At 39.6% G+C, this 27,569-nt stretch overlaps 1 protein-coding gene across 12 annotated transcripts in view; it reads right to left on the bottom strand.

Annotated features, from left to right (window-relative positions):
- FMN1 (formin 1) overlaps positions 1-27,569 on the bottom strand; it is a 497,917-nt gene that overhangs the window by 38,258 nt on the left and 432,090 nt on the right. For all 12 annotated transcript variants that reach the window (XM_055537259.1, XM_055537263.1, XM_055537262.1 and 9 more), the window contains one exon: positions 4,387-4,438. In XM_055537259.1, the coding sequence (XP_055393234.1) occupies positions 4,387-4,438 (52 nt within the window). The remainder of the gene's footprint in view (positions 1-4,386; positions 4,439-27,569) is intronic.

Genomic DNA, 27,569 nt, shown 5'->3' with positions numbered 1-27,569 from the left:
AAGCTTATCATGATATAAGAATACAAACCACCAACATACAAAAATACATATAATTGAGGATGTAGCAAGGATTGGAGGAAAAACCATTTTTGGTCTTAAAAATGATCTCTAATCTGGGTTGGAAAAGAACCCAGGTTTTATAAGGGTGATTCCCAGATATCACTAAGAAACTCCTGCCCAACCCCATGGAGGCTTGTTCCCAGATGGCCACCCAGGCCCCCCAGGCAGCCCTTCTAGGAGCCACCGGCTTTGCAGCGATTTATAGCTCTGCACTCGGTCCTTCCCCCAACCCACTCCAAGCCCCACAAGCTCATTTGCCATGAGCAAGAACACTTAAATAAATGGCCCCCTTTTCTAGGGTGTTGGAAACTAATCAAAGCAAGAATGACTGGCCAGGGTTTATTACTCAATGCTCTATCATCTGTTCAGACACAGTGTTTTTTTTTTTTTTTCTTGTGGCCATCCCGAATACGGAGTTTCTAATGGAACTCTATTCAACAACGACTGTAAAACCCTGAAGCCCCGTTACTATTATGGAGCATACTTTCATCTCGTTCTCAGTTATTGGGCAATATGTATCTCATAAGATTTTATCACATTTCACAGATGAACTGTTAATTGATTCCATGGCTATGATTAGGCGAGATCCAAGCTGGAACTGCAGCTCTGAGTCCCATAAATTCTTTGTGCTTCTGTAAATAATAAATCTGTTTTTAATGCAAATTAAAACTACTGGTCAGGGAATTTTGGCTCTCAGTTATTAAAAGACTAGAAGTGCATAGGTGGAGAAAGGCAATAACTGCAGTAATTTCTTAAGGGACTCTCTTATAATTCCAAATACACATATTTCGGAGCAAAACCAGAAAGGAGCAATGTCCGCTTTTGCTCAGACATGATTCCTAATTCTACGGCAGTCAAAACAGTGATAAAACCCAATGTACACTCTACAGCATATACTTTTATTTCATTCAAAATGTAAACTACATCAGTTGTATTATAGCATGGAAATATGTACGGAGAGAGTTCTGCAACCTAAAGGAACAGTCCATGAATTTCTTATGGAGTCACAGGGCTTTAAAACTGGAAGGGATTTTGGGTCAGTCTGTCCAATGTTTCCATCTTACAGATGAGAAAACAGAGACCTAGAAAGACTGAATGACCTTATTCATTGGCAGAATTGGGTCTACAGAATCATATCTCAGTGAAATGCATTTTCTGCTCTATCCAGCCTTCTGTTGTTCATACTGACACATGCATTTAAGAAATAAAACAGTCAAGTTTTAGTTTGTTTCCACTTTTGACACAGTTGCTGCTTGTATGACACATAACATGCATTACCCCCAGCAGAACACATCATTATTTTTCTCTCTTCCTTATGCGGACCTTCTACACAAACATATTTACTTGTGCACTGAAGAGAAAAGAGAAAGTCTTTCATGCTTAGTATTCAGAGGAACAAATTATCTTCCTACTTTTCCAGCAGGATATAGTGAAGAGCACAGAAACTCCAGTTACCACTGTGCTTTAACCCCAACTCTGGCATTCTTTGGAGTGTAGATGGCGAGATCAAGACACTGCAAGTATGATGCTGCTTCAGAGAATGACAGCATTGTTTGGTGGCTTATTACAGAGCTTGGGAAAAGCATTTCATCATCCTGTGGGCCTTGCTTTTCCTAGCTCTGAAATGAAGCTAACCATGTACCCTTACCACCTTTCCCCCGGGACGGGGGAGCCTGACTTGCTAACCCTCAAAGAGGATGAAAACTAAAGGAAAGAATGAATTTCAGCAGCTTTTCCCCTATGTGATTAAGAAAGCAAGTGAACCTCTTCAGAAGAACCAACGCAAACAGAGTTGCAGAGGATGGCCTGGCTTTGGCACTTGGCAAGTTTAACGAAGACGAAGCCACTCTGAGGGTGTGCCTTATTGGATTTCATCATGATCCCTTTGTTCCAGGAAAAGCCAAACGCTAGAATATGAACCCACAACTATCTGATAAGGTCTAGACTATTCCCTCCCGTCCCCAAACACAACTCTCTTCCTTTCAAACTCAATTCTGATTCACAGAAGACTGATTATTGAAAACCTTCTGTAATTTGTGCATGAAAACTGTTGCTATTTGACAACAATATTGGAATTTTCTTTTGTTTCTCAGCAGGTAACTAACATAGTTTTCAACTTTTAAAAGACAGGTTTCTAACTGTATATTAGGTTCTATAAAACCTCTCTACTCCACTCTCAATTGCTACCTGATTCTTTTTCTCTCTGCTGTAACTCCTTGTCTGATTTCCATCTTTTCTGACTCAGATAAACATTTTGAGAGTTCAGACAATGATTCTATCAAAGAGCCTGTAGCAAAGGGAATGGTTTTTCTTTTGCAGCATTGAGATGCCAGGGTGGAACATATCTGCTTATTGCCCCTCATGCATGCCTTCAGAAAATGCTGAGGAAAAGCAAATATTCCTTAGCCTCAGAGTAAATTGTTTCTCTTGAGAATACAACATAAGAATTTCCTAAATCTCACACGAATGTTGCAACACTGACCACCAACCTCCTTCAAGAGTGTAACCAAACAACTGTGGTTTCTACATTAAAGATGGGATCTAACATATTTCATGTATGACATGAAAGCTAGACTACCTTCACCACAAAGTCACGGAAAACGCTGACAACCAAAATTTATGACCCCCCTCAGCATAGCTAATGCACAGCAGCAACATCAGCCCCTCTCACAAGGGCCCCCTTTTCCTGGAGCGAGAATCTTGAAGAGGATTAGATATTTGACATCCACCTGGAAAGTGAAATTTTGTTTGGCCTGATACCCATGTGCTCTTGTGAATGGTCTTTTTTTATGCTTGTGGGATATTTATATAACGCAGACACACCAGCTTGACATGCTGATGAAGGGAAGCTTAATACAGGGGTAACGCAAAATATATATAATACTTAGGGGATAAAGCCAATAAAGGGGCACAATCTAAAAATCTATAAACAGAACCATGTGATCATCTTAGTTGGTAAAATTATCATGCAAAGATAATCATGATTCAAGAACATGTCTGCACTTAGAAAATCGTGAGATTAGCCTTCACCTTGCCTTTATCTGCATTTTAATTTTATTGGCACTTAAGTGGGAAGAAGGGCAAGATGTCGGCATTTGTCAATGCAGAGCAGAAACAGCACTACTGACTGACTCTCAGAACTCTCAGAAATTGTGCTGAAACAGGAGGAAAAGGGTTCATTTCTAGAGCTTGTTCACTTGCATTTAGTGAACTCTTCTCCTCACACATTTGTAAAGTTCATTTTACCTTATATACTGTTTCCTGTCCTTATCTCTTATATAATTCTCTGGTACTTTTTAGAATGGGTCCCAGCAAAATTTATCTCAGTTTTTTCAGCTCTGAGTATAAGAAAGCCTAAGTGTATTCCCCCTCACCTTCCTAAGAGTGGGAGAGGGCCAAGCTGACTAATGCCGGTCAACTGCCAAAAAGAAAAACCACCGTAAAGCGAGGGGCTCTAAGACACCACAGCCGATCGTTACTGAGCTCTCACAGGTGAGGTGGAGAGTTTCACTTGGGTGCCTATTAAGAGAAACAAGCACACAGAAGAGGTCTGCAGTAGGTAGAGCTTGAATAGAAGACCTCTGAGGTCTCTTTCCCAACTGCTGGGGGAGTTTTCTGGGCACAAAGAGAGATGAGTCCCTACTCTCCAGTTGCCCCCTGTTTACCACATCCTCCAGAACCTGAGGAGAAACGTACGTCTCTTAGGTACCTGTAATAATTGGTTTATCTAATTGTACTACTAAGAAGGGTCCCGTTGTTCCCATCACCCATGGAGTCTTTAGGAGCAGAGTAACGGGGGAGAGGTAAACAGATGGAAATAGTGTCAGACCTCGTGAGGCAGGTGGGTCACTTCTGGAAGATTCCCTGATTCTCGAGGAAAACTATTCCCAAGGGCTATTCCTGGAGTTTTTCACTCCAGCTCTCCTTAGACTCCAACTGCTCCTGGACGCACAGTCTTCATGGGGCGGGGTGGGGGGGGGGCGGGCGGTGGCAGGGAGGCAGTCGAAAGAATGGCTAATCATTCATTATGCTAAGTGAAATCACCCAGTCATAAAAGGAAAAGTTCTGTACGATTCCGCTTACATGAGGTACCTAGAGAAGTCAAAGTCACAAAGACAGGAAGTAGGATGGTAATTGCCAGGCTGAAAGAAGGAGAGAATGGGGGAGTTATGGTTTAATGAGTACAGAGTCTGCCCTTGGAGAAGATGAAAAAGTTCTGGAGAAGGCTGGTGTTGACGGTTGCATAGCACTGTGAATGTTCTTGATAATAATAAAAAAAAGAATGGATGGTCAAAGAGAGGCTCGAGGCCAGTCAGAGCTGCTTACCTTTTCTGTGCATTCTCCAAGTGACCTTCTTCCATTTTATGTTCCTTTTTGGCTGTGAAAGAGAATTAATTATGAATTAGAACAGCATTTTCTTCCATCATATATCCTTTGTGTAATCTGACTTCGATTACATCCAGTTATTATCAAAATAAGTCCAAATTCAGGGGTTGGCAGCCCCTGCGACATGTCCTGGTGATTGTACTCAATTCTCTATGTCCGCTGTCACTGCTTTCTTGTTAACAGCTATGGCTAATGGCGACCATAAATATAATGCATTTTTCTTTCTGGAATACTTTTGAAAGGGGTGATATTGTTAATTATGCTGAACAAAGGCTTAAAGTGGAATGATCTTGGCCAGATTGGAACATGTGGTCATCCAAGCTACAGCTGGCCTCTTTGTGACCCTTTGGCATGTGCTCAGCAACCCCACTCCCTCAAAACAACATAACTCAGTACCATTTGTAGCAGTTCTGCTCAAATTCAAAGGAATTCACCGGAATCATTGCATACGCTGTCTCTATACCCATGGTCTAAGGACGCCTATGGTCTCTTTTCTTAGAATAATGTTTTAAATGCATTGGAAAAAAATACTTATGATTACTAAAGAAATAAATGATACTGAGATAGAATTCTGAATTTACAGATTAAGAACTTTTGGGAAGGTCACATACATACTCCTATATTTAAAATGGACAACCAACAAAAAACTGTTGTATAGCACACAGAACTCCGCTCAATGTTATGTGCCAGCCTGGATGGAGGGGGTTTGTGGGAGAATGGATGTATGTATATGTATATGTATGGCTGAGTCCCTTCACTGTTCACCTGAAACTATCACATTGTTAACTGGCTATACCCCAGTACAAAATGTTCTTGGTGTTATAAAATAAAATAAAATAAAATGGATAACCAACAAAAACCTATTGTATTTATATATAAAAGAACCCATGTTCCGAAGGGCCACAGGGAAACTGGGAGGTTTCATTTTGGAGTGGCTCTTTTATATATTTTCTCTTTAATCAGAAGATAATACTGTCATATATGATAATACAACTCTTAACACTTCACATATGTCTAGAAAAATCATCAAGACAATCTCTACGAGCCTTAAGATTTCTTTCATTTAGATATGCCATACTCTTGGATTGGAAAAATTAATATTGTTAAATGGCCATACTACCCAAAGCAATCTACACATTTAACATCAGATCAGATCAGATCAGTCGCTCAGTCGTGTCCGACTCTTTGCGACCCCATGAATCGCAGCATTCCAGGCCTCCCTGTCCATCACCAACTCCCGGAGTTCACCCAGACTCACGTCCATCGAGTCAGTGATGCCATCCAGCCATCTCATCCTCTGTCGTCCCCTTCTCCTCCTGCCCCCAATCCCTCCCAGCATCAGAGTCTTTTCCAATGAGTCAACTCTTCACATGAGGTGGCCAAAGTAATGGAGTTTCAGCTTTAGCATCATTCCTTCCAAAGAAATCCCAGGGCTGATCTCCTTCAGAATGGACTGGTTGGATCTCCTTGCAGTCCAAGGGACTCTCAAGAGTCTTCTCCAACACCACAATTCAAAACCATCAATTCTTCGGTGCTCAGCCTTCTTCACAGTCCAACTCTCACATCCATACATGACCACAGGAAAAACCATAGCCTTGACTAGATGAACCTTTGTTGGCAAAGTAATGTCTCTGCTTTTGAACATGCTATCTAGGTTGGTCATAACTTTCCTTCCAAGGAGTAAGCGTCTTTTAATTTCATGGCTGCAGTCACCATCTGCAGTGATTTTGGAGCCCAGAAAAATAAAGTCTGACACTGTTTCCACTGTTTCCCCATCTATTTCCCATGAAGTGGTGGGACCGGATGCCATGATCTTCGTTTTCTGAATGTTGAGCTTTAAGCCAACATTTTCACTCTCCACTTTCACTTTCATCAAGAGGCTTTTGAGTTCCTCTTCACTTTCTGCCATAAGGGTGGTGTCATCTGCATATCTAAGGTTATTGATATTTCTCCCGGCAATCTTGATTCGTTTTTGTTTCTTCCAGTCCATGGTCCCTATCAAATTTCCCATGACATTTTTCACAGAGCTAGAATAAATAATCTTAAAATTTATACAGGGGTCTTTAGACCCAGAATTGCCAAAGTAATCCTGAGGAAAAAGAACAAAGTGGGAGGCATAACGCTCCCAGACTTCAGTCACTACTACAAAGCTATGGTAATCGAAACAGCATGGTACTGGCACAAAAGCAGACATATCAATGGAACAGAATAGACAGGCTGAAATAAACCCATGTACCTATGGTCAATTAGTCTGTGACAAAGGGGGCAAGAGTATACAATGGACAGGAAGTCTCTTTAGCAAGTGGTGTTGGGAAAATTGGACAGCTGCATATAAATCAATGAAGTTAGAACACACCTTCACACCATGCACAAAAATAAACTCAAAATGGCTTAAAGACTTAAATATAAGACATGATACCATAAAATTCCTAGAAGAGAACACAGGCCAAACATTCTCTGCCATAAATTGTACCAGTGTTTTCTTAGGTCAGCCTCCCAAAGCAATAAAAATAAAAGCAAAAAGAAACAAATAGGACCTAATCTAACTGGCAAGCTTTTTTGCACAGCAAAGGAAACCATAAAGAAAATGAAAAGACAACCTATGAAATTGGAGAGAATGTTTGCAGAAGATGTGACCAACAAGAGCTTAATTTCCAAAATATACAAACAGTTCATTCAATTCAGCAACACAAAACAAGTAACCTAATTAAAAAAGTGAAGAAGACCTAAACGGACATTTCTACAAAGAAGACATACAGATGGCCAACAGGCACGTGAAAAGATCAAAACTGCAATGAGATCAAAGATCAAAACTACCTGACACTGGTCAGAATGGCCCTCATTAAAAAGTTTAAACATAACAAGTGCTAGAAGGGTGTGGAGAAAAGGGAACCCTTCTACACTGTTGGTGGAACTATACGTTGGTACAGCCACTATGGAAAACTGTACAGAGGTTCCTCAAAAAACTACAAACAGAGTTGCCATGTGATCCAGCAATCCCACTCATGGGCATGTATCCACACAAAACTATAATTCAAAAAGAAACATGCATCTCTGTGTTCATAGCAGCACTATTCACAGTAGCCAGAGCATGGAAACAAATGTCCATTCACAGATGAATGCATGAAGAAGATGTGGTACATATATACAATGGAATACTACTCAGCCATAAAAAGGAATGAAATAATGCCATTTTCAGCAACATGGATGGATCTAGAGATTATCATACTAAGTGAAGTAAACTCAGAGAAAGACAAACATCATATGGTATCACTTATATGTGGAATCTAAAATATGACACAAATGACCTTATCTATGAAACAGAAACAGATTCACAGGCATAGACAACAGGCATGTGGTTGCCAAGGGGGAGCTGGGGATGAGGATGGTGGAGGGTGAGTTTGGGGTTCAGTTCAGTTGCTCAGTCGTGTCTGACTCTTTGCGACCCCATGAACTGCAGCACACCAGGCTTCCCTGTCCATCACCAATTCCCAGAGCTTGCTCAAACTCATGTCCATTGAGTCTGTGATGCCATCCAACCATCTCATCCTGTCATCCCCATCTCCTCCTGCCTTCAATCTTTCCCAGCATCAGGGTCTTTTCCAATGAGTCAGTTCTTTGCATCAGGAGGCCAAAGGATTGGAGTTTCAGCTTCAGCATCAGTACTCCCAATGAATATTCAGGACTGATTTCCTTTAGGATGGACTGGTTTGATCTCTTTGCAGTCCAAGGGACTCTCAAGAGTCTTCTCCAACACCACAGTTCAAAAGCACCAATTCTTTCATGCTCAGCTTTCTTTATAGTCCAACTCTCACATCCACACATGACCACTGGAAAAACCATAGTTTTGACTAGATAAACCTTTGTTGGTAAACTTATGTCTCTGCTTTTTAATATGCTGTCTAGGTTGGTCATAGCTTTTCTTCCAAGGAGCAAGGGTCTTTTAATTTCATGGCTGCAGTCACCATCTGCAGTGATTTTGGAGCCCCAAAAATAAAGTCTGTCACTGTTTCCATTGTTTCCCCATCTATTTGCCATAAAGTGATGGGACCAGATGCCATGATCTTAGTTTTCTGAATGTTGGGTTTTAAGCCAACTTTTTGACTCTCCTCTTTCACTTTCATCAAGAGGCTCTTTAGTTCTTCACTTTCTGCCATAATGGTGGTGTCATCTATGTATCTGAGGTTATTGATTGTTTCTCCTGGCAATCTTGATTGGGGTTAGCAGATGCAAACTAGTATCTATACAACAGAATGAATAAATAACAAGATTCTACTATGTAGCCTCAGGAACTATACTCAATATCCTGTGATAACATAATGGAAAAGAATAAAAAAAAGAATGTATACGTATGTATACCTGAATCACGATGATGTAGAGCAGAAACACAACATTGTAAATCAACTATACTTCAACTTGAAAAAGAATCTTTTCATTTAATGCTTATGATGTTAAAATGAATGAGAAAAGAAAACCAATCATAATGAGCTATGTTGTGATACCTCATGAAAGGTATTAAAGGATTTTAAAAGCTAGGATATTTAAAAGGATATTAAAAGATTTTAATAGCTAAGATATTTCAAAGGATATTAAATAGCTAGGCTGTTTAATAAACCTAACTCTGCCATTTACTACCTGTGTGACTGGACAAGTCACTCATGATGAACTGTGTAGTTATGGCCTGATCTGTACCATGAGCATAGCCACAGAGACTATCATCACACAGATGTGATAAAGATTAAATGAGGTAATACATGTAAAGCCCTTAGCACCTAAGATATGCTTGATAAATTACAGGACAGGTATTATTAGCATCTCATCATTATTCACTTAATCAATGTAAATTTATTAATTTATTTCCCTGACCAAAACAGCTTGCCATCTCTCCTGACAAAGCCTCTGAAGCCTTTACAACGGCCCAGAGGTCCTGCCAGCCTGCCCCCTGGCTCCCCTGTGATGTCATCTCCTCCTTCTCATGCTTGTTCCTTTCCAGCCTAGCTGGCAGGATCACTGAAGGAGCACACTGAGTGTGTGGACTGGGGACCACTGCACCTGCCTTTCCTCCTCCCTGGAGGACACTGCCCGCAGCTCCTGTGTGATTGGCTCCCTCTCTGCAGTAGGTCTCAGCTCAAATATCACCTTCTCTGATCCTGCCACATTAAAGATTATCCTTTGCCACACATGCCCCGCCTCTTTTCCTTAGAGCCTCTATCTACCCGACAGACTATCCATTTACTCATTTCTTACACAACATTGAATGTAAGCTTCAGGAGAGCAGCCCCTTCATCTGGCCTTAAAGGTGGAAAAGTGTCTACATGTTAAATAAATTAGCTAAAAATGTATATACTTGACAATAGTTGCTTAAATAGACAGATACTAAGTTTCCTGAACATGAGACTTTATATTCAGAATATGAACACAGGCTAAAGAAGAATGTCAGGCTGAAACTGGATACTAGTAGCTCTAAGTTCAGTAAATTTCAACAAAATCTTTTTTTTTTTATTTTATTTTTAAACTTTACATAATTGTGTTAGTTTTGCCAAATATCAAAATGAATCAACAAAATCTTTTTACATTAAAATGATTTAGATAGCTACATCATTTTAGGTAAAGTCACAGTCATTGCCATTTTTTTGTGCTATGATTTCTCTAGTTCTTCAAGCAGGAATCTCTGTGAATTAGTTGAGTTCTTAGCCAATCAGACACAGAGAAGTGGCTTGCATCTCTCCTAGGCTACCAAGTTCCCCCACATATGAAATCGACTAGTGGTTTGTTCTTATCCAGGGATTATTAATTATGTACATGACCAAATAAGGGGGAAAATTCCTTTGAGGCCTGAGTGATCTTCCTGGAGCTTACGGGTGCTGTTCTCTGTCACTAGCTGTTTCTAACTGGCTACTTCCACTCTGTGCTAAGTAGACTGTGGTCAACCCCATTGCTGCATATAAACTGAGTCACGAGAAATACCCTTTCCAAACTGAATTAAGCATGAGATGAAGACTGTGCAAGAGCTCTAAGAATATAGTTATTTGGGAAAAAAAAAAAAAAAAACAACCCAGTATCCAAATGTAAAAAGAGGTATTGCTAAGTGGCAATGCATACTGCAGAACCTCTGAGGGTTGTGGGGATGAGAGCCTTCAAGAAAAGTAGAAGAACCTAGAGATCTCAAGCTTTCTTAAGTCAAGGGCCACTGTTCAGACAGAAAAGGCAGCCACTTCCCTGGTGTGACCCTGAAGTTCCACCAGCCTAAAGTATTTCTCCTGCCACGATGTGTGAAATTTCCAACCATGTCATTATACATTTTAAGTCCTCAATGTTCTGAATAAAACAAAAATGACATTACCCAGGAGAAGGCAATGGCAATCCACTCCAGCACTCTTGCCTGGAAAATCCCATGGACAGAGAAGCCTGGTAGGCTGCAGTCCCTGGGGTAGCTGGGAGTCGGCACAACTGAGCGACTTCACTTTCACTTTTCACTTCCATGCATTGGAGAAGGAAATGGCAACCCACTCCAGTGTTCTTGCCTGGAGAATCCCAGGGACGGCGGAGCCTGGTGGGCTGCCATCTCTGGGGTCGCACAGAGTCGGACACGACTGAAGCGACTTAGCAGCAGCAGCAGAAGGAAAATGTTTAAAGACAGGAGTCACAAACTCAACTTCCAACATCACCAACAAATAAGGTAATTGTAGGCCAGGTGTAAGAATCATACTATTCCAAATTCTATCTCTAGCTTCTCAATACTAGAACTGACAGTCTCAGTGCAAGAAAGTCAGCAGTCCTACAAATAAGACGAGCAGTGGTCCTGAATCCAGGTGCGAAATTTCCTTAGTTTTCTACTGTACAATTCCATGGATAGAGCATAAATATGCTTCTTTTTCAGTTTAATTTGGTAATAGCTATGGGAGAGGGGGTTTCCCTGGTGGCTCAGTGGTAAAGAATCCACCTGCCAATTCAGGAGATGCAGGTTTGATCCCTGGGTCATGAAGATCCCCTGTAGAAAACAGCAACCCACTCCAGTATTCTAGCCTGGAAAATCCCACGGACAAAGGAGCTTTGTGGGCTACAGTTCATGGAGTCGCAAAGAGTCGGACATGACTGAGCATGCATGAATGCATGTAGCTAAGAGGAAGGTGGGTAGGCTTCCAGAAGAGTAAGTTTGGAGACACTGTCAGATACTGATACAGCACTAGGGGAGGCAGAGAAATAACAGGCATCCCTGACCCTCCTTTTTTCTCTTCTCTTCGCTTTTGCAAAAAGTTGTCTCATTGTCTCAACAAATTATTTTTCAAATCAAGGGACTAAAACAACTGCTTAGAATGATAACAGTCTCACAACTTAGGATAATAAAAGCAATAATAAAAACAAACCAGAGTACTAAAAATGAGACATTTTGCTTACCATCAATTCTGTCTTCCAAAGTTCCTTATCAAGACCAGGTATACACTGTGATGATGGTAATTTAATGGAGGGGCCAGGAGAGAGTGTAGTGGTTTTTGCTTGGTGACCTGCCTACAGCATCCTATAACTTCTCTATCACAGTTAGAACTGTGTTGCTTTTCTTATGTTTTAATTTTCTCCCTTAAAGAATGATATTTATTTCTTATGTAACTCTATGTCCCAGAGAGAAAGCAACACAGCTTCTTTGGAAGTTTTTTATTTAAGAGATAATTTTGTGGATTTTATTTAGTGCAGCCTTTACTGAATAAAGGCCATTTGTGTTTGTGTAAATATTTAATGCCTTGGCATTTTGTTTCCTGGTTCATTGGATGGCCATTGTTTCATTAGTTTTCATAAAGTCGCCGCACGATAACGATTCTGAAATTCATAAGTACTGTGGTCGACCAACCGAAGCAGAAATGATCCTTTCTATTCACTGGTTGCAGGCCCAAGGAATGCAAATCAGAACTCAAGCTACTTAAAGGTCAAGTTTCAAGCCCAGCTCTGCCATGTAATGTCATGGACAAGATGCACATATCCTGTATTCCAGATTCCTCCTCTAGAAATAATGACCTACCTCCTACCTCCCACACAGTTATGAAGGCTACATGAAAAGAGCACAGTTCTTGGTTGAATCGGAATCATTGCAGTCAGATCTTCAATGACTCAATGCCATGCAGAGGCTGCTGGGGGTCCAAGCTTTCAGCTGGATGGCTGCTTTGACGAAGTTAAATACAGGTGTGGTAGAGTGGAGAGCGCTTGGGCTTTGTGTTAGGTGGACTTGGCTTGAATTTCTGCTCTGCCACTTATTAATGGAGAGACCTTGGGGAAGTCAGCTGACTGCACTGAACCTTGCTCATAAAATTAGAATGATAAGATCTTGCAAGGTGGTTGTGAGTATTGGACACGCTGAATGTGAGAGATGAACACAGTGACTAACACACGCCAGGCACCCGTGGATGGCTGCCATTTATTGCTGATTGGCTAGAAGCAAATGCTAGCAGTCACCACTCCAGCTCTTTGACATTGGGATGAATAGTACACAATTTCAAGCAAAGTGTTTTTTCGCTTGAGAACGTTAACAACCATTCTCAGTAGATGTTGATTTTCCTTGACGTCATTTTCACATCAGATCAGGTGTGCTCAGGTGTTTAGTCACGTCCAACTCTTTGCAGCCCCATGGACTACAGCCCACCAGGCTCCTCTGCCCATGGAATTTTCCAGGTGCGAATACTGGAGTGAGTGGGAAGTGGGGTGCCATGTCCCACTCCAGGGGATCCTCTAAACCCAGAGATCAAACCCACATTCAGGTATCCTCTGCTCAAACCTGTTTTCCCACTTTACTCACAAAGCTGATGCTGCCGTTTTTTGTTGTTGATGGTCTCCTTTGCTGTGCAAAAGCTGTAAAGTTTAATGAGGTCCTATTTTTAAATTTTGCTTTTATTTCCTTTGCTTTGGGAGACAGATCAAAAAACATTGCTGTGATTTATATTTTAAAAAGTTCTACCTAGGAGTTTTATGGTTTCTGGTCTTACATTTATTTTTTAATATGGTGAGAGAAAATGTACTAATTTCATTCTTTTATATATAGCGATGAGTAAGAGAAGTTAAGGAAATAATTCTAATTTACAATCACATCTAAAATAGTAAAATATCTAGGAATAAACCTACCCAAAGGTGTAAAGATATGTACTCTGAAAACTGTTAAGACATGATGAAAGAAATTGAAGATGACACAAACAGATGGGGAGAGATATACCATGTTCTTGAACTGAAAGAATATTGTTAAAATGAACATGCTATTCAAGGTAATCTACAGATTTAATGCAATCCCTATCAAAATATGAAGGGTATTTTCCACAGCACTAGAACAAATAATTTTAAAATTTGTATGGAAATAAAAAAGGCCCCAAACAGCCAAAATAATCTTGAGAAGGAAGAACAGAGCTGAAGGAATCATGCTTTCTGACTTCAGACAATACTATGATACACACAATAGTATGATACCGGCACATACTGATCTCTGAGTCTACAAAGATCAATGGTACTGGATTCAGAGCCCAGAAATAAACTCATGCACTTATGGTCAATTAATCTATGACCAAGAAGGCAAGAACATACAATGGAGAAAAGATAGACTCTTCAATTAGTAGTGCTGGGAAAACTGTTTCCTCTGATTTGAATGCCTCCTTCTCCTGCCTTTCTCCCTCCCAAACACGCCCACTATAAGTGTCTTTTTCTCTCTTCAAAAACCAAGCTTTAAAATGACCTTGACTGTGGAGCCCTCCAAGTAGGCCTCTCCTCCGTGGAGCGGTTGAACGCTCTTTCTGTGGAGCTCTAACAGCACTGTGTTCACATATGTGGGTCACGGTACTGGGGTCCTTGGCTGGCAGTCTGCTTACTCTCTCAGACTCCGTGCTTCTTCAGGACAGTGACCTAAGCTATTTCATAGTGTTCCTCTCAACTACCTAGGAGGTACTTCACTTATCTGAGAGCAAGGAGCCCATGCGAACAGAATACACTCCCTGCTCACTGTCTCTCCACTGCGGGACCACATCCCATTCCCTGGCACAGCAATTTCAAATCTTCCATTTTCTTTTTGCAGCAAAAGAGAAGAGTTCAATAGAATCCAAGGGTAAGAGAGGACTATTTATCATCCTGTTAAATCCTGTTTTAGACTGATCCATTATTTAGATTGATACATCACAGGCACAAAAAACATTAACTCTTTGAGTTTCATTTATATTGGACTGAATTTTTTGAATATAGTAATTACAAAAAATGTAAAGGTTTTATAAAGAAAATGACACTTCCAAAAATAGACTAAGAACATTCATCATCTAGATAACCGAAATATCCAAAGTTTTATCCTCAAGAGGGTTGCATTCATGCACTACAAGTGGCAAAAGGAGGAGGGCACTCTTCAAAGAAAGGGGGAGTTTTATGCCAAACATAATTAAGTCATATTTATGGATGCCCATCTGGGAGGCAGTAAACTGTGAAATGAGGGAAAGGGATAGAGGTTGGAATATCTTCCTTGGTATTCTTTACACAGTCTATTACACTTTAATATACCATGGTTTATGGACCTGACATGGTTGGTATAAACCGACAGGACACACAGTAAAGAAGCTGTTTTTATTACAGCTCTACAAATAGAGGAGCTGGTGATGCTAATAAGGAAACAAAGGGACCGCACTCCACTTCATGTGGTATCCATCTGACGTGAGCACAGCAGTCATTTTTCATTTCTTAGAAAATCAGCGCATCGTGTACTTTCTAGGAGAAAAGAATGCTTTTTCACCCACAGAGACAGCAACAGCACACTGACACTGGAAAAGAGGGATAACTTCTTAACATTTATGAGAGAGGGGAAAATATAAATATATAGAATCACTGAGTTATGGAGCGGTCTTAGCCTTGCATTTTTTCTTTTGGCATGCTTGCCCGCAGAGGATGATACCCTCCCATTTCGTCTTCCTATTTTATTAGTTTTCTTGGCTGTGATTAAACTAAAAGAATCATTTTGGGGCTGTCACAGTTTACATTTGCAAAGGTCCTGTTGGTTGGTAAAGTTGAAGTGCCTAAGAGATCATTTAGAAGATTTTCTGTATAATCTGGTATGAGCTGTGCAAAGGCATGGTATGAAGGCTCTCAATATATGGGTATAATTTGATTTCTAGGTCACCTATCTAAGGCTAAAGCTGACTAGGAAATTCAGGCTTTTGATGAAAGTACCAAGTAAAACACACTGGAAAAGAAGGCATTGAAGAGGTCTGGAGAGTCATAAAATCAAAGGGACCCAGATAAAAGGAGTGTGAAAAATCATCTCGTCTAACCCTCAGGCTTATGTTTGAGCTGGGATCCTCTTGTGTTCAATTAGACTTGCCAGATCTCATCTTCTTCATCATTTTGATCTGCCATTTTCAGTTGCCTTTACAACTAAATCTGAATATCTTTATGGGGGACAAAGGAAAGCAAAATAGGGCTTTCATGTAACTCCTCGGGTACCTGGGGCCTTTCTCAACCAAGGTTCTTCATTTGAACTGCAGAACGTAGAAAATGATTTGGGAGGCTATTTTCTCAGTCCCTCCCCATCCCTCATCTCTTGTGCACATCAGGAAAATGTTCTAGATGAATGTGGTGGTGGCATAGGGATATGCAAATTCATTACACACAATGGTGCCCTTTTAGGTCAACAGGGCTTAATTCTCTCATCAATGGTTGGAAAAGAGACAGTCTTGATGAACTCAAGATTACAGATGACTCATGATTTTAAGTCATTTACATTTTAATATTTCTAAACCCAGGCAATATAATATTCAAATACCTCATAAAATATCATACTGGAGTAAGAATTTGAATTAGAAAAATCTCCCTGGTTATATAAGAATTATACTACTATTTTATATTCTATGATGACTCTAATAATTATTTGTATTGGTAATGAGTACAGTTTAACAGACCACAAAAACCACAATGTAAATCTACGTGTTCATCAGATTATGTATCTGTTTTTTTTTCTCTAGTAACTATTGTAATAGTAAACATTTTATCCATTTACAATTCTAGGAATTAATCAGGTTATGAGTATCACCGAGATCTAAATGAAATAAATTTATCCACAATTCATGAGTCAACTCACTGTGAAAGCTTTATGATATATTTTTTTCAATATATATCCATCTTAGATGAGATTTTGCCCCAATAGGTAAGACTTTCATCACTCACAATATTGACACAATACTCAACTTTAGACTTTAGAAGGAATTCTGCTTGTTATTTTTAAAGGCAACCATTTAATTAGCTGCTAATATTCTACTATCTTTTCTCCTCCACTTCTCTGTAGTCTAGTGAAGTCCCTAAAGACTGTCAACTATCTGTACACAGCAATTTTTTTGTTTCAGTGTGATGCTGATGCAATTACTTGAGAAAGCTGATAAGACAGTATCACCTACAACCTAGATATAACCTACTCCAACAATTTAATTTTATAGAAGTGAGAAAATGGATACCTGAGTTGATAAAGTTACTTTCCTGGGTCATGCTGATAGTGGCAGAATCCAAGTTTCTTGATTCATAATCCAATATACTTTCCAGTGCCCCCTGCTGCTTCCCAAGATGGTAGGCAATGTTTTTCTCCAGAATTTTCAAATACCAAGGTATATTGGGGCTGCACTGTATTGTACATTTTCCATAGGAATATATACCTCAGAGAGGAAGTGCCAAGATGAAATTTTAGCTTTCACTCTAAATTTCCTGACTCTTGATATTTTAAAACAGACCATGGGGTAAAATTTTAGAATGATCTGTGAGAGGCTCATTAACATTAATGGGAGACAGGTGGTTGCATTCTCAACATGATCTGAAATTCTCCATGTTATCTCATCTTCTGGGACCATACAATACCTTTAACTTATCAACATTAAAAGAAGTGACGAGTCTATTGTAAGGATTTTTTGTTGTTGTTGTTCTTATTTTTTCATGGATACTTAACCATGTATATAATATGATTCTTATCTAAGAAAATAATTATACATAAATCCTGTTTCCCATTAGATCAGATCAGATCAGATCAGTCGCTCAGTCGTGTCCGACTCTTTGCGACCCCATGAATCACAGCACGCCAGGCCTCCCTGTCCATCACCAACTCCCAGAGTTCACTCAGACTCATGTCCATCGAGTCAGTGATGCCATCCAGCCATCTCATCCTCTGTCCTCCCCTTCTCCTCCTGCCCCCAATCCCTCCCAGCATCAGAGTCTTTTCCAATGAGTCAACTCTTCACATGAGGTGGCCAAAGTACTGGAGTTTCAGCTTTAGCATAATTCCTTCCAAAGAAATCTCAGGGCTGATCTCCTTCAGAATGGACTGGTTGTATCTCCTTGCAGTCCAAGGGACTCTCAAGAGTCTTCTCCAACACCACAGTTCAAAAGCATCAATTCTTCAGTGCTCAGCTTTCTTCACAGTCCAACTCTCACATCCATACATGACCACAGGAAAAACCATAGCCTTGACTAGACGAACCTCTGTTGGCAAAGGAATGTCTCTGCTTTTGAATATGCTATCTAGGTTGGTCATAACCTTCCTTCCAAGGAGTAAGCGTCTTTTAACTTCATGGCTGCAGTCACCATCTGTAGTGATTTTGGAGCCCAGAAAAATAAAGTCTGACACTGTTTCCCCATCTATTTCCCATGAAGTGATGGGACCGGATGCCATGATCTTCGTTTTCTGAATGTTGAGCTTTAAGCCAACTTTTTCACTCTCCACTTTCACTTTCATCAAGAGGCTTTTGAGTTCCTCTTCACTTTTTGCCATAAGGGTGGCGTCATCTGCATATCTGAGGTTATTGATATTTCTCCCAGCAATCTTGATTCCAGCTTGTGTTTCTTCCAGTCCAGCGTTTCTCATGATGTACTCTGCATAGAAGTTAAATAAATAGGATGACAATATACAGCCTTGACGTACTCCTTTTCCTATTTGGAACCAATCTGTTGTTCCATGTCCAGTTCTAACTGTTGCTTCCTGACCTGCATACAAATTTCTCAAGAGGCAGATCAGGTGGTCTGGTATTCCCATCTCTTTCAGAATTTTCCACAGTTTATTGTGATCCACACAGTCAAAGGCTTTGGCATAGTCAAGAAAGCAGAAATAGATGTTTTTCTGGAACTCTCTTGCTTTTTCCATGATCCAGCGGATGTTGGCAATTTGATCTCTCGTTCCTCTGCCTTTTCTAAAACCAGCTTGAACATCAGGAAGTTCATGGTTCACATATTGCTGAAGCCTGGCTTGGAGAATTTTGAGCATTACTTTACTAGCGTGTGAGATGAGTGCAATTGTGTGGTAGTTTGAGCATTCTTTGGCATTGCCTTTCTCTGGGATTGGAATGAAAACTGTTTCCCATAGTATCTACCTTATCTTGCTACCATTTCATTCTCAATGGGAAGGCTCAGGCCTTTTACAATGCTTTAGGATTTTTTTAGGGGTTATGGAGGAATAGTGAACTCCTTCTGTGGGCTCATCACTTGGGGAGCAGACACTAAATGAATTATCATTTAGGAACTATTAGGAATTCCAAAGATGTTAGCTTTGTAAAAGAGGCTGTCCCTCTTTTGTTTTGTTTCATCAAGACCCTTGGTGATATTTCAAAGACACTGGGGTCCAGAGTTTCAAGCCTTTAATAACTATCTGGTAACAAAATGCAGGTGTACTAATATTGGAAGAAGATCTTTCAACTTTGTCCCATCTTTGTATTAGCACTAGCCTAAAGATGGATATTCAAAAGCAGAGACATTCCTTTGCCAACAAAGGTCTGTCTAGTCAAAGCTACCGTTTTTCCAGTAGTCATGTATGGATGTGAGAGTTGGACTATGAAGAACGCTGAGTGCTGAAGAATTGATGCTTTTGAACTGTGGTGTTGGAGAAGACTCTTTAAAGAGTCCCTTGGACTGCAAGGAGATCCAACCAGTCCATCCTAGAGGAAATCAGTCCTGAACGTTCATTGAAAGGACTGATGTTGAAGCTGAAACTCCAATACTTTGGTGACCTGATGCAAAGAATTGACTCATTGGAAAAGACCCTGATGCTGGGAAAGATTGAAGGTAGGAGGAGAAGGGGACAACAGAGGATGAGATGGTTGGATGGCATCACTGACTCAATGGACATGAGTTTGAGTAAACTCCGGGAGTTGGTGATGGACGAGGAGGCCTGGCATGCTGCAGTCCACGGGGTCACAAAGAGACATGACTGAGCGACTGAACTGAACTGACTGAAAGATGCATAATTTTGTGAAGACATGGACTGTGTGTGTCCGTGTTTAACTTTGTAGTCAAAATGCTTAGCACTTGAGACTATAAGCTTAGTGTTAACAAATCAATAACTTTTTGGCTCCATTAACTGGTGAGAAGGAGAATGACTAGAAAAGCAGATGCTAGTTTGAATTTGTAAGCAGATTTGTGAGCAAAGCGGGAACAGGCTCCATGCTCATTTTCTTCCTGATTTAAACGTATTGTGCTCAAAAGCAAGGGCCTCATTTATTTGTTTATTTCATAGCATTTTCACACTTGGTTTTCAACAAATCTTTCTTTAAGCCCACATTAACAAATTGGGAAACAGTTCAACAATTGGCTTCTTTGGCTAGCCTGTAACTTCCTTTGATGACTATCTATGTACTTAAAAGTCATCGCTTGATTCTTGGTACTTCAGCTTGCCCATCTGTACACTGGATAAAATGAAACTTGACACTTAAGAACCCTGGAGCAACGAGAAACCTAAGAAATTCATGTAAGCCTCTCATGCTATAGTTTAAAAGTGAGCTAAGTTAAAACAAGAGGATAATGAACAAAAATAAAATTGGATTGTATGCAAATAGTGTACAGGACTGTGACCCCATCAGCCCACCAACCACAGCCAGTGGGGTCCAAGGACAGTTAGTCCCCTGGCTGATTAGCTGCTGAGGAAGCAGTTTAATACAATGGACTGGTGCTGGCAATGATGATGGTGAGAATGATGAATATTCACTGAGGCATATTCAGTGTGCTCCAAGGGATTTTCATTTATCATTAAACCTCTTCATGTATCAGGTGGGTTCTATACTGTGGATAATACTGGAGCCAAAGCTTCACATTGTTTTATTACTTATGAGCTGTTAGTCATGAACAAATTGTTTAACTTGGATAAGAATGAGTTTTCTAATCTATAAATGGAGGTAATAATAGGACCTATATTAGGTGGTTGTAATAATTAAATGAGACGTTTGTAAGATACTTAGCATTGCACCTGGCATATTAGCTTGGGAAATGACAGTTATTACAACCATTTCTATCACCACCACAACAATGATTTGTCCAAATGACACTTGCTTGTTCAACTTTTCTTGGGTTCCCAAGAGACTTGTCTGAATAGTTAAACATCCTGTTTTTCCTTTAGTGACATTTGTATTACCCACAGTAAGTTCCCTAAGATCTGAAGCAAAGGGGCTAGATTCAAACACCAAAATCATGCTTTCAAAGGATATCATGGAAAAAAGCTATGACATGGTTACAAAAAATTCAGAATATAAAGCAGTAAATATGTTATGACTAAAATTATATTAAAATACATATCACAGAAATATATATCTAGCAAAAATATCAGAAAGTAATATTACAGTTGCTATTTCTGCCTCTCTGGTTGATAGGTCTTTTGTTTTTCCTTTTTAAAAATTTTTTAAAAAAGAATTTGCATCGCTTAATACAATCAGATATGGTAACAATAGATTCTATTTGGAAGCATGACACATTGAAAGCAAGTGACTTGCCTAAGGTCTTACAGATGGTTTGGGGGATAAAAAGAAACAATTTGCTCCCTTATTACAGTTTCTTTTCCACTATTTCACACTGTTATTCCTTATAGGTTCCTGCTTAAAAGCTATAAAACTGTTGTATCACTACAGAGTGGGAAATGAGAGAAATAAGTCATAACTGGAAAAGAAGCATTTGAGTGAATAGGTTAAATTTAAATGTATAGTCACCTACATTAAAGTAATTTATTTATATATATATATATATTTTAAATAAATTTATTTATTTTAATTGGAGGCTAATCATTTTACAATATTGTATTGGTTTTGCCATACATCAACATGAATCTGCCACGGGCATACACGTGTTCTCCATCCTGAACCCTCCTCCCACCTCCCTCCCCGTACACACATACACAAATGTGAAATTTTACCTTCTCTATAAAGTAACCATCCTACATATTTTTATGAACTGTCCAGAAATATATCCACTATAAAGAGTGGTTTTAATCATATTTTAAAGACTAAAACTCAGATAAAAAACTGTTATGCAAAGTCAGGGAGCTTAACAGCTTAAGACTGATCTTAAGTAATCAAAAACAAAGAGAGGGAAAAAAATCCATACTCATATTATCAGCTAAAATATAACATGGTACCCATAACTTTACAAAAGAAATTTTCTCTTTGTCTAGATTTATTTATATGGAACCTCTGACATCTTAATGGCAAAAGAGGGATGTTTGTTAAAGAATAAAAGTTCTTCCTCTAGAAAAATAAATGCTTAGATGTTTAGTTATGAACATGAATGGACCACCAGAATGTCCAGTAATCACCACAAAGCACCCATTGTTACTCTTGAGCTGGTCTTCTTTTAGAACCTTGGCAAAGCTGAGTATACTAGCGAGTCTCATTTATAGGGCCACATTAGCTGAAAAAAGGCTCACTTCCCTGATAACTTCTATTGCTTTAAACATTAAAATACTTTCTTATCTACTTTGTTATCATATGGTCAAGAATTTGTCCTAGCTGGGGGTATAAACTGACCCACTAGAAATGGTACCCAAGAACTACCATAACTTCAACAGTTGTGACATTACCAGGAATACAGGTGCAGGGAAGAGAAGCAACAGTCTGTTCGCTGAGAGATATTTCTAAGAGGAAATACTTGGAGAACTAGGATTCCCTAAAAAGATACTGTAGAGGATATTTTTTCATACTAAAGCACATTTAATTTGTTCTACCTATAAAAGTTATACAGAAGGACCATTAGCACAAGTAATCACTATCAAGGTCAGCGTGTTGTTTACTAGTCGCGACATCATGTCCAATTCTTTTGCAGCCCAACAGGCTCCTCTGTCCATGGGATCTGCCAGGCAAGAATGCTGGAGCGGGTTGCCATTTCCTTCTCCAGGGGATCTTCCCAACCCAGGGATCGAACCCGTGTCTCCTGTGTTGGCAGGTGGATTCTTTATCATTGAGCCACCAGGGAAGCCTGAGTCAGTAGAAGCAAACAAAGAAATAAGGTTTGGTTTTAAGACTGACCATAGCACTTATATGGAGAAGGCAATGGCACCCCACTCCAGTACTCTTGCCTGGAAAACCTCATGGACGGAGGAGCCTGGTGGGCTCCTGTCCATGGGGTTGCTAAGAGTCGGGCACGACTGAGTGACTTCACTTTCACTTTTCACTTTCATGCATTGGAGAAGGAAATGGCAACCCACTCCAGTGTTCTTGCCTGGAGAATCCCAGGGACAGAGGAGCCTAGTGGGCTGCCGTCTATGGGGTCGCACAGAGTCGGACACGACTGAAGTGACTTAGCAGCAGCAACAGCACTTATAAGGCTGCTGAGGTGAAAGTGCTGATGGGTGAGGTTAGCAGAATTCCAAGTGGTTCCCCTGGAGTCATCGTTCAACAATAACTGTTATTGTTAAATAACAATTTCTTTCCCTCATTTTTAGACAAATCTTTATATTTTCCTGAGATTTTAAATTAATAAATCCTTACTGTAGAACATTTGAGGGGAAAAAAAAAGAATAGTATATAAGCCTTTCTCTAAGTGAGATATTACTGATATTAATTTATTTTCCATAAATGTATATATTTATGATCACATGTTCTCATTTGTGCTTTTTTATGTAGTTGAGATCATACTGAATATACAGTTTACTTGCTTGCTCTTCCACTTAATGTGTCAAAGCATCAGATCAGATCAGATCAGTCGCTCAGTCGTGTCCGACTCTTTGCGACCCCATGAATCGCAGCACGCCAGGCCTCCCTGTCCATCACCAACTCCCGGAGTTCACTCAGACTCACGTCCATCAAGTCAGTGATGCCATCCAGCCATCTCATCCTCTGTCGTCCCCTTCTCCTCCTGCCCCCAATCCCTCCCAGCATCAGAGTCTTTTCCAATGAGTCAACTCTTCGCATGAGGTGGCCAAAGTACTGGAGTTTCAGCTTTAGCATCCTTCCTCCCAAAGAAATCCCAGGGCTGATCTCCTTCAGAATGGACTGGTTGGATCTCCTTGCAGTCCAAGGGACTCTCAAGAGTCTTCTCCAACACCACAGTTCAAAAGCATCAATTCTTCGGCACTCAGCCTTCTTCACAGTCCAACTCACATCCATACATGACCACAGGAAAAACCATAGCCTTGACTAGATGAACCTTTGTTGGCAAAGTAATGCCTCTGCTTTTGAATATGCTATCTAGGTTGGTCATAACTTTCCTTCCAAGGAGTAAGCATCTTTTAATTTCATGGCTGCAGTCACCATCTGTAGTGATTTTAGAGCCCAGAAAAATAAAGTCTGACACTGTTTCCACTGTTTCCCCATCTATTTCCCATGAAGTGATGGGACCGGATGCCATGATCTCCGTTTTCTGAATGTTGAGCTTTAAGCCAACTTTTTCACTCTCCACTTTCACTTTCATCAAGAGGCTTTTGAGTTCCTCTTCACTTTCTGCCATATGGGTGGCGTCATCTGCATATCTGAGGTTATTGATATTTCTCCCAGCAATCTTGATTCCAGCTTGTGTTTCTTCCAGTCCAGCATTTCTCATGATGTACTCTGCATATAAGTTAAATAAATAGGATGACAATATACAGCCTTGACGTACTCCTTTTCCTATTTGGAACCAGTCTGTTGTTCCATGTCCAGTTCTAACTGTTGCTTCCTGACCTGCATACAAATTTCTCAAGAGGCAGATCAGGTGGTCTGGTATTCCCATGTCTTTCAGAATTTTCCACAGTTTATTGTGATCCACACAGTCAAAGGCTTTGGCATAGTCAATAAAGCAGAAATAGATAGGTAACTTTTAAATGAACATTTTTACAGATAATTTGTGATTATTGAAATTAATTGTTAAAAAACAAGTCTCTATTCCAAAGCAGGTATGGACCCTATTCAAATTAAACCAAATAAATTTCTAGAAACCCAAGACAACATTTCAAGATAATTTTCTTACAGTATCTCTTACATAAGATAGTGTAGGAGAAAAATGCTTGGTTTATGAAGCACTATTAGAATACTACCAAGTACAATTAAAGCAAATTCTTATCTTTTGATTCAACTTGGAAATAATCTATTGCTTTACCCTTTTGTCTTCCCCTTTTTGTAGCTCATTAGAGAAATGTTTTAGATGGCCACAAGTATTAAAATTATGTCAAATGCTGCAAAGCAAGTTAAAATTTCTGTCCACTGTACTTAAACCTAATATACCTATTCTGTATTTGGAAAATACAGGATAAAGAAAATATCCTCAATAGGAAAAAATATTGAGGGTCAGTATATGCTTGGAAGCAAGCGAGAGGCCTTTTAGCATACGAAGACACACACACACACACACACACACACAAACACACACACACCCCCCTTAAGTAAGGAGTCTCCCTGAACATTGAGAGAAGGGGAATGTTCAAATATCTGGTCAGTTGAAGAAGTGCCACTGTCTGCCTTAGTCTGAAGCTAGGCATGCCACTGGCACAAAGCTCATTTCATGACAGGAGGAAAAAAGGGGAAAAAAGAGAGAGAGAGATGATGAAACCAGAGGCTTGAAATGTTTTACTGGAGAAAAACCATGGCATTACCTCCTCCTGTGGGATGATAACAATGATTTATGAAGCTGAAGTCATTTCTTGTGATTGCGTTCAGGGGAGATTGGTTTCACATGAGCTGGGAAGCCAGGCGATGCAAGCTGAAGAAGAGCCCCACATGTTCCACTGAGGCTGGGATCTGCCCTCTTCAAGGGGATTCCAGGGCCCATCAGAGGGGGAGGAAAAGCTATTGCTTTCTGATCCATGAACCCCCTTCTTCCCTCCCACGAGCTCATTAGGTAGGCACACGGTTCTCTTATTCTCTCTCTCCTTTTAAAAGTATTACTACTTCTGCTGTGTGGGAGTGGAAGCTCATTGTAAATGCGCAGCAGGATAGTAGCAAAGCCGAGATTAATTCCCCATGGATTTATAAGGGTCGTTCTCACCCACGATGACTTGTCCCGTTTCAAAGGTGCTTATGCTGCTGTTTTTATGGCTGGTCACTAACTTTATTCTGGCATATGGCGGCTGGCGCCATGACACGGAGTGAACATTTTATACCTGAATTAAAGTGGATATTTGACAGTTTCTGTCAGAAAGTTCAGAGCAAAGAATTTGTGGGACAAGATTTATTGCATATTTTATATGGGACACATCTGTTTCTTTGCTCGCTTTGTTCCTTCCCTTAAAAAAATTTAAAGAAGTTTTCTAAAGAAATATAATGATGGATAGAAAAAAAAAAGAATTCCAAAAGCAGGAGAAAAATATGGTCAAAAGTTGTGTGCTTAGGAGCTAATTTAGAAAACAAAGCAAAAAAACAACAAAAAAAACCCCACTTCTCATTTGGAGTGGGAAAAATGACTCATGGTCACAAATAAAAGCTCAGTGAAACAATGCTGTTATCACTGGCAATTATTTTATGGTTGGTTTAATGCCATTTATATAATGAAGTTAAAAATTAAAGTGCATAACCTACCATTTTCTGCATACTTGAAACAGGACTAGAAAGAATAATCTGCCTTTGATGTACTTGTAAAGATTTCGACATTTCAAATGGTGGACTAAATAATAAAAGTCCAACCACATCGGTGTTAAAATAAAATTGCAGATATTTAAACATTTAAAATGGATATGCTTAAAGATAAACGCAGACAATTTCCAACCCAAATCCATCAACACAATGTGAAGCTCATATGTAAACTTCATCGTCATCTAGAAACTCTTCCCATTGTAGCAAGTGAGTGCCATAACAGAGATTTGTGATTACATAAACACTGGGCTCAACCTGGAGCCTTGTATTAACAGACAGGCTACTTTTTTCTTTTAACTGTGACTAGAGAGCTTTTAATTCTGTATACTGCAAAACTGAAAACTTCCAGTCCTAAAGATTTTGAAAAATTAATTTTTAATTGCTTTAGGTATTAAGCATTCTCCGTGTAAAAATATTAAACACTGAAGATAAAGTTCTCTTTGAGAGCCCCTGCATCCCATCCTTAGTCCCTCCCCACCCCTTCTATTTTTGTTACTTTCTGAGACTCCACTATTGTTATTGGTCTGCAGTATATCCTTCTAAAACCTTGAGTGTCCCTGTGCAAATGTATAAGATTTTTCTAAGACAGAGACAAGACTTGCTTGCTCATCAGGTATGCATGGTTCTAATTTTAATTGAGACTGTCAAACAGTCCTCCACAGAGAGAGTACCATGTTATGCTCCTAATAGCCAGTAACTCATATCTTTGAACTCAAATTTTTGCAATCACACAGGTTTTGGTACAAATCCTTACGACATATATTGGAAATACTTTTTCTTATACTTTTGCTTGCTTTTTGACTTTGTTTACAATACCTTTCATTTATCAATTTAATTCTGAAGAGGTCAAATTAATATTTTCCTCATGTCGTTTGCCTTTTAAATTAAAAAAAGACCTTTGCCACTCCCAAGGTCAAAAAGCTGCCCTGTATTTTGCCTTTTGTCTTTGTAGATTTAGTCCCTTAATCATCTGGAATTGTGTAGGGCAGGACTCTTATTTTGGAGATAGAAACTGTTCAAACAGCACTGATTTCCTAAAAGATAATCAATGTATGCAAATAATGGTAGTTTTGTTTTGTCTTCTCTTATATTTAGATGTGGCATTTCTTTTTCCTTTATACTGCCCAGGTTAGAGTTTTCAGCCTCTGGGTAGAGTTGACCCATTCATGATTCTTGTGAGTACAGATGTATTTGGATTGATCTCTGTCATATTTATTTTTGTACTTTTATTTACCAAACTTTCTAGCTATTTCTTTTTCTGCCTTTCCTGACTTTTTTGCTGAATTCATCAAACTTTCATTTTTCCTTTACTGGTCTGAAACTGATTAATTTTAACTTTTTGATGGGTGA

Source organism: Bubalus kerabau, chromosome 10 (genome assembly GCF_029407905.1).
Source record: "Bubalus kerabau isolate K-KA32 ecotype Philippines breed swamp buffalo chromosome 10, PCC_UOA_SB_1v2, whole genome shotgun sequence".
In the NCBI taxonomy this organism is placed as follows: Eukaryota; Metazoa; Chordata; class Mammalia; order Artiodactyla; family Bovidae; genus Bubalus; species Bubalus kerabau.
The sequence above is the reverse complement of the archived record's forward strand: the minus strand, read 5'-3'. Positions and strand labels throughout refer to the sequence as shown.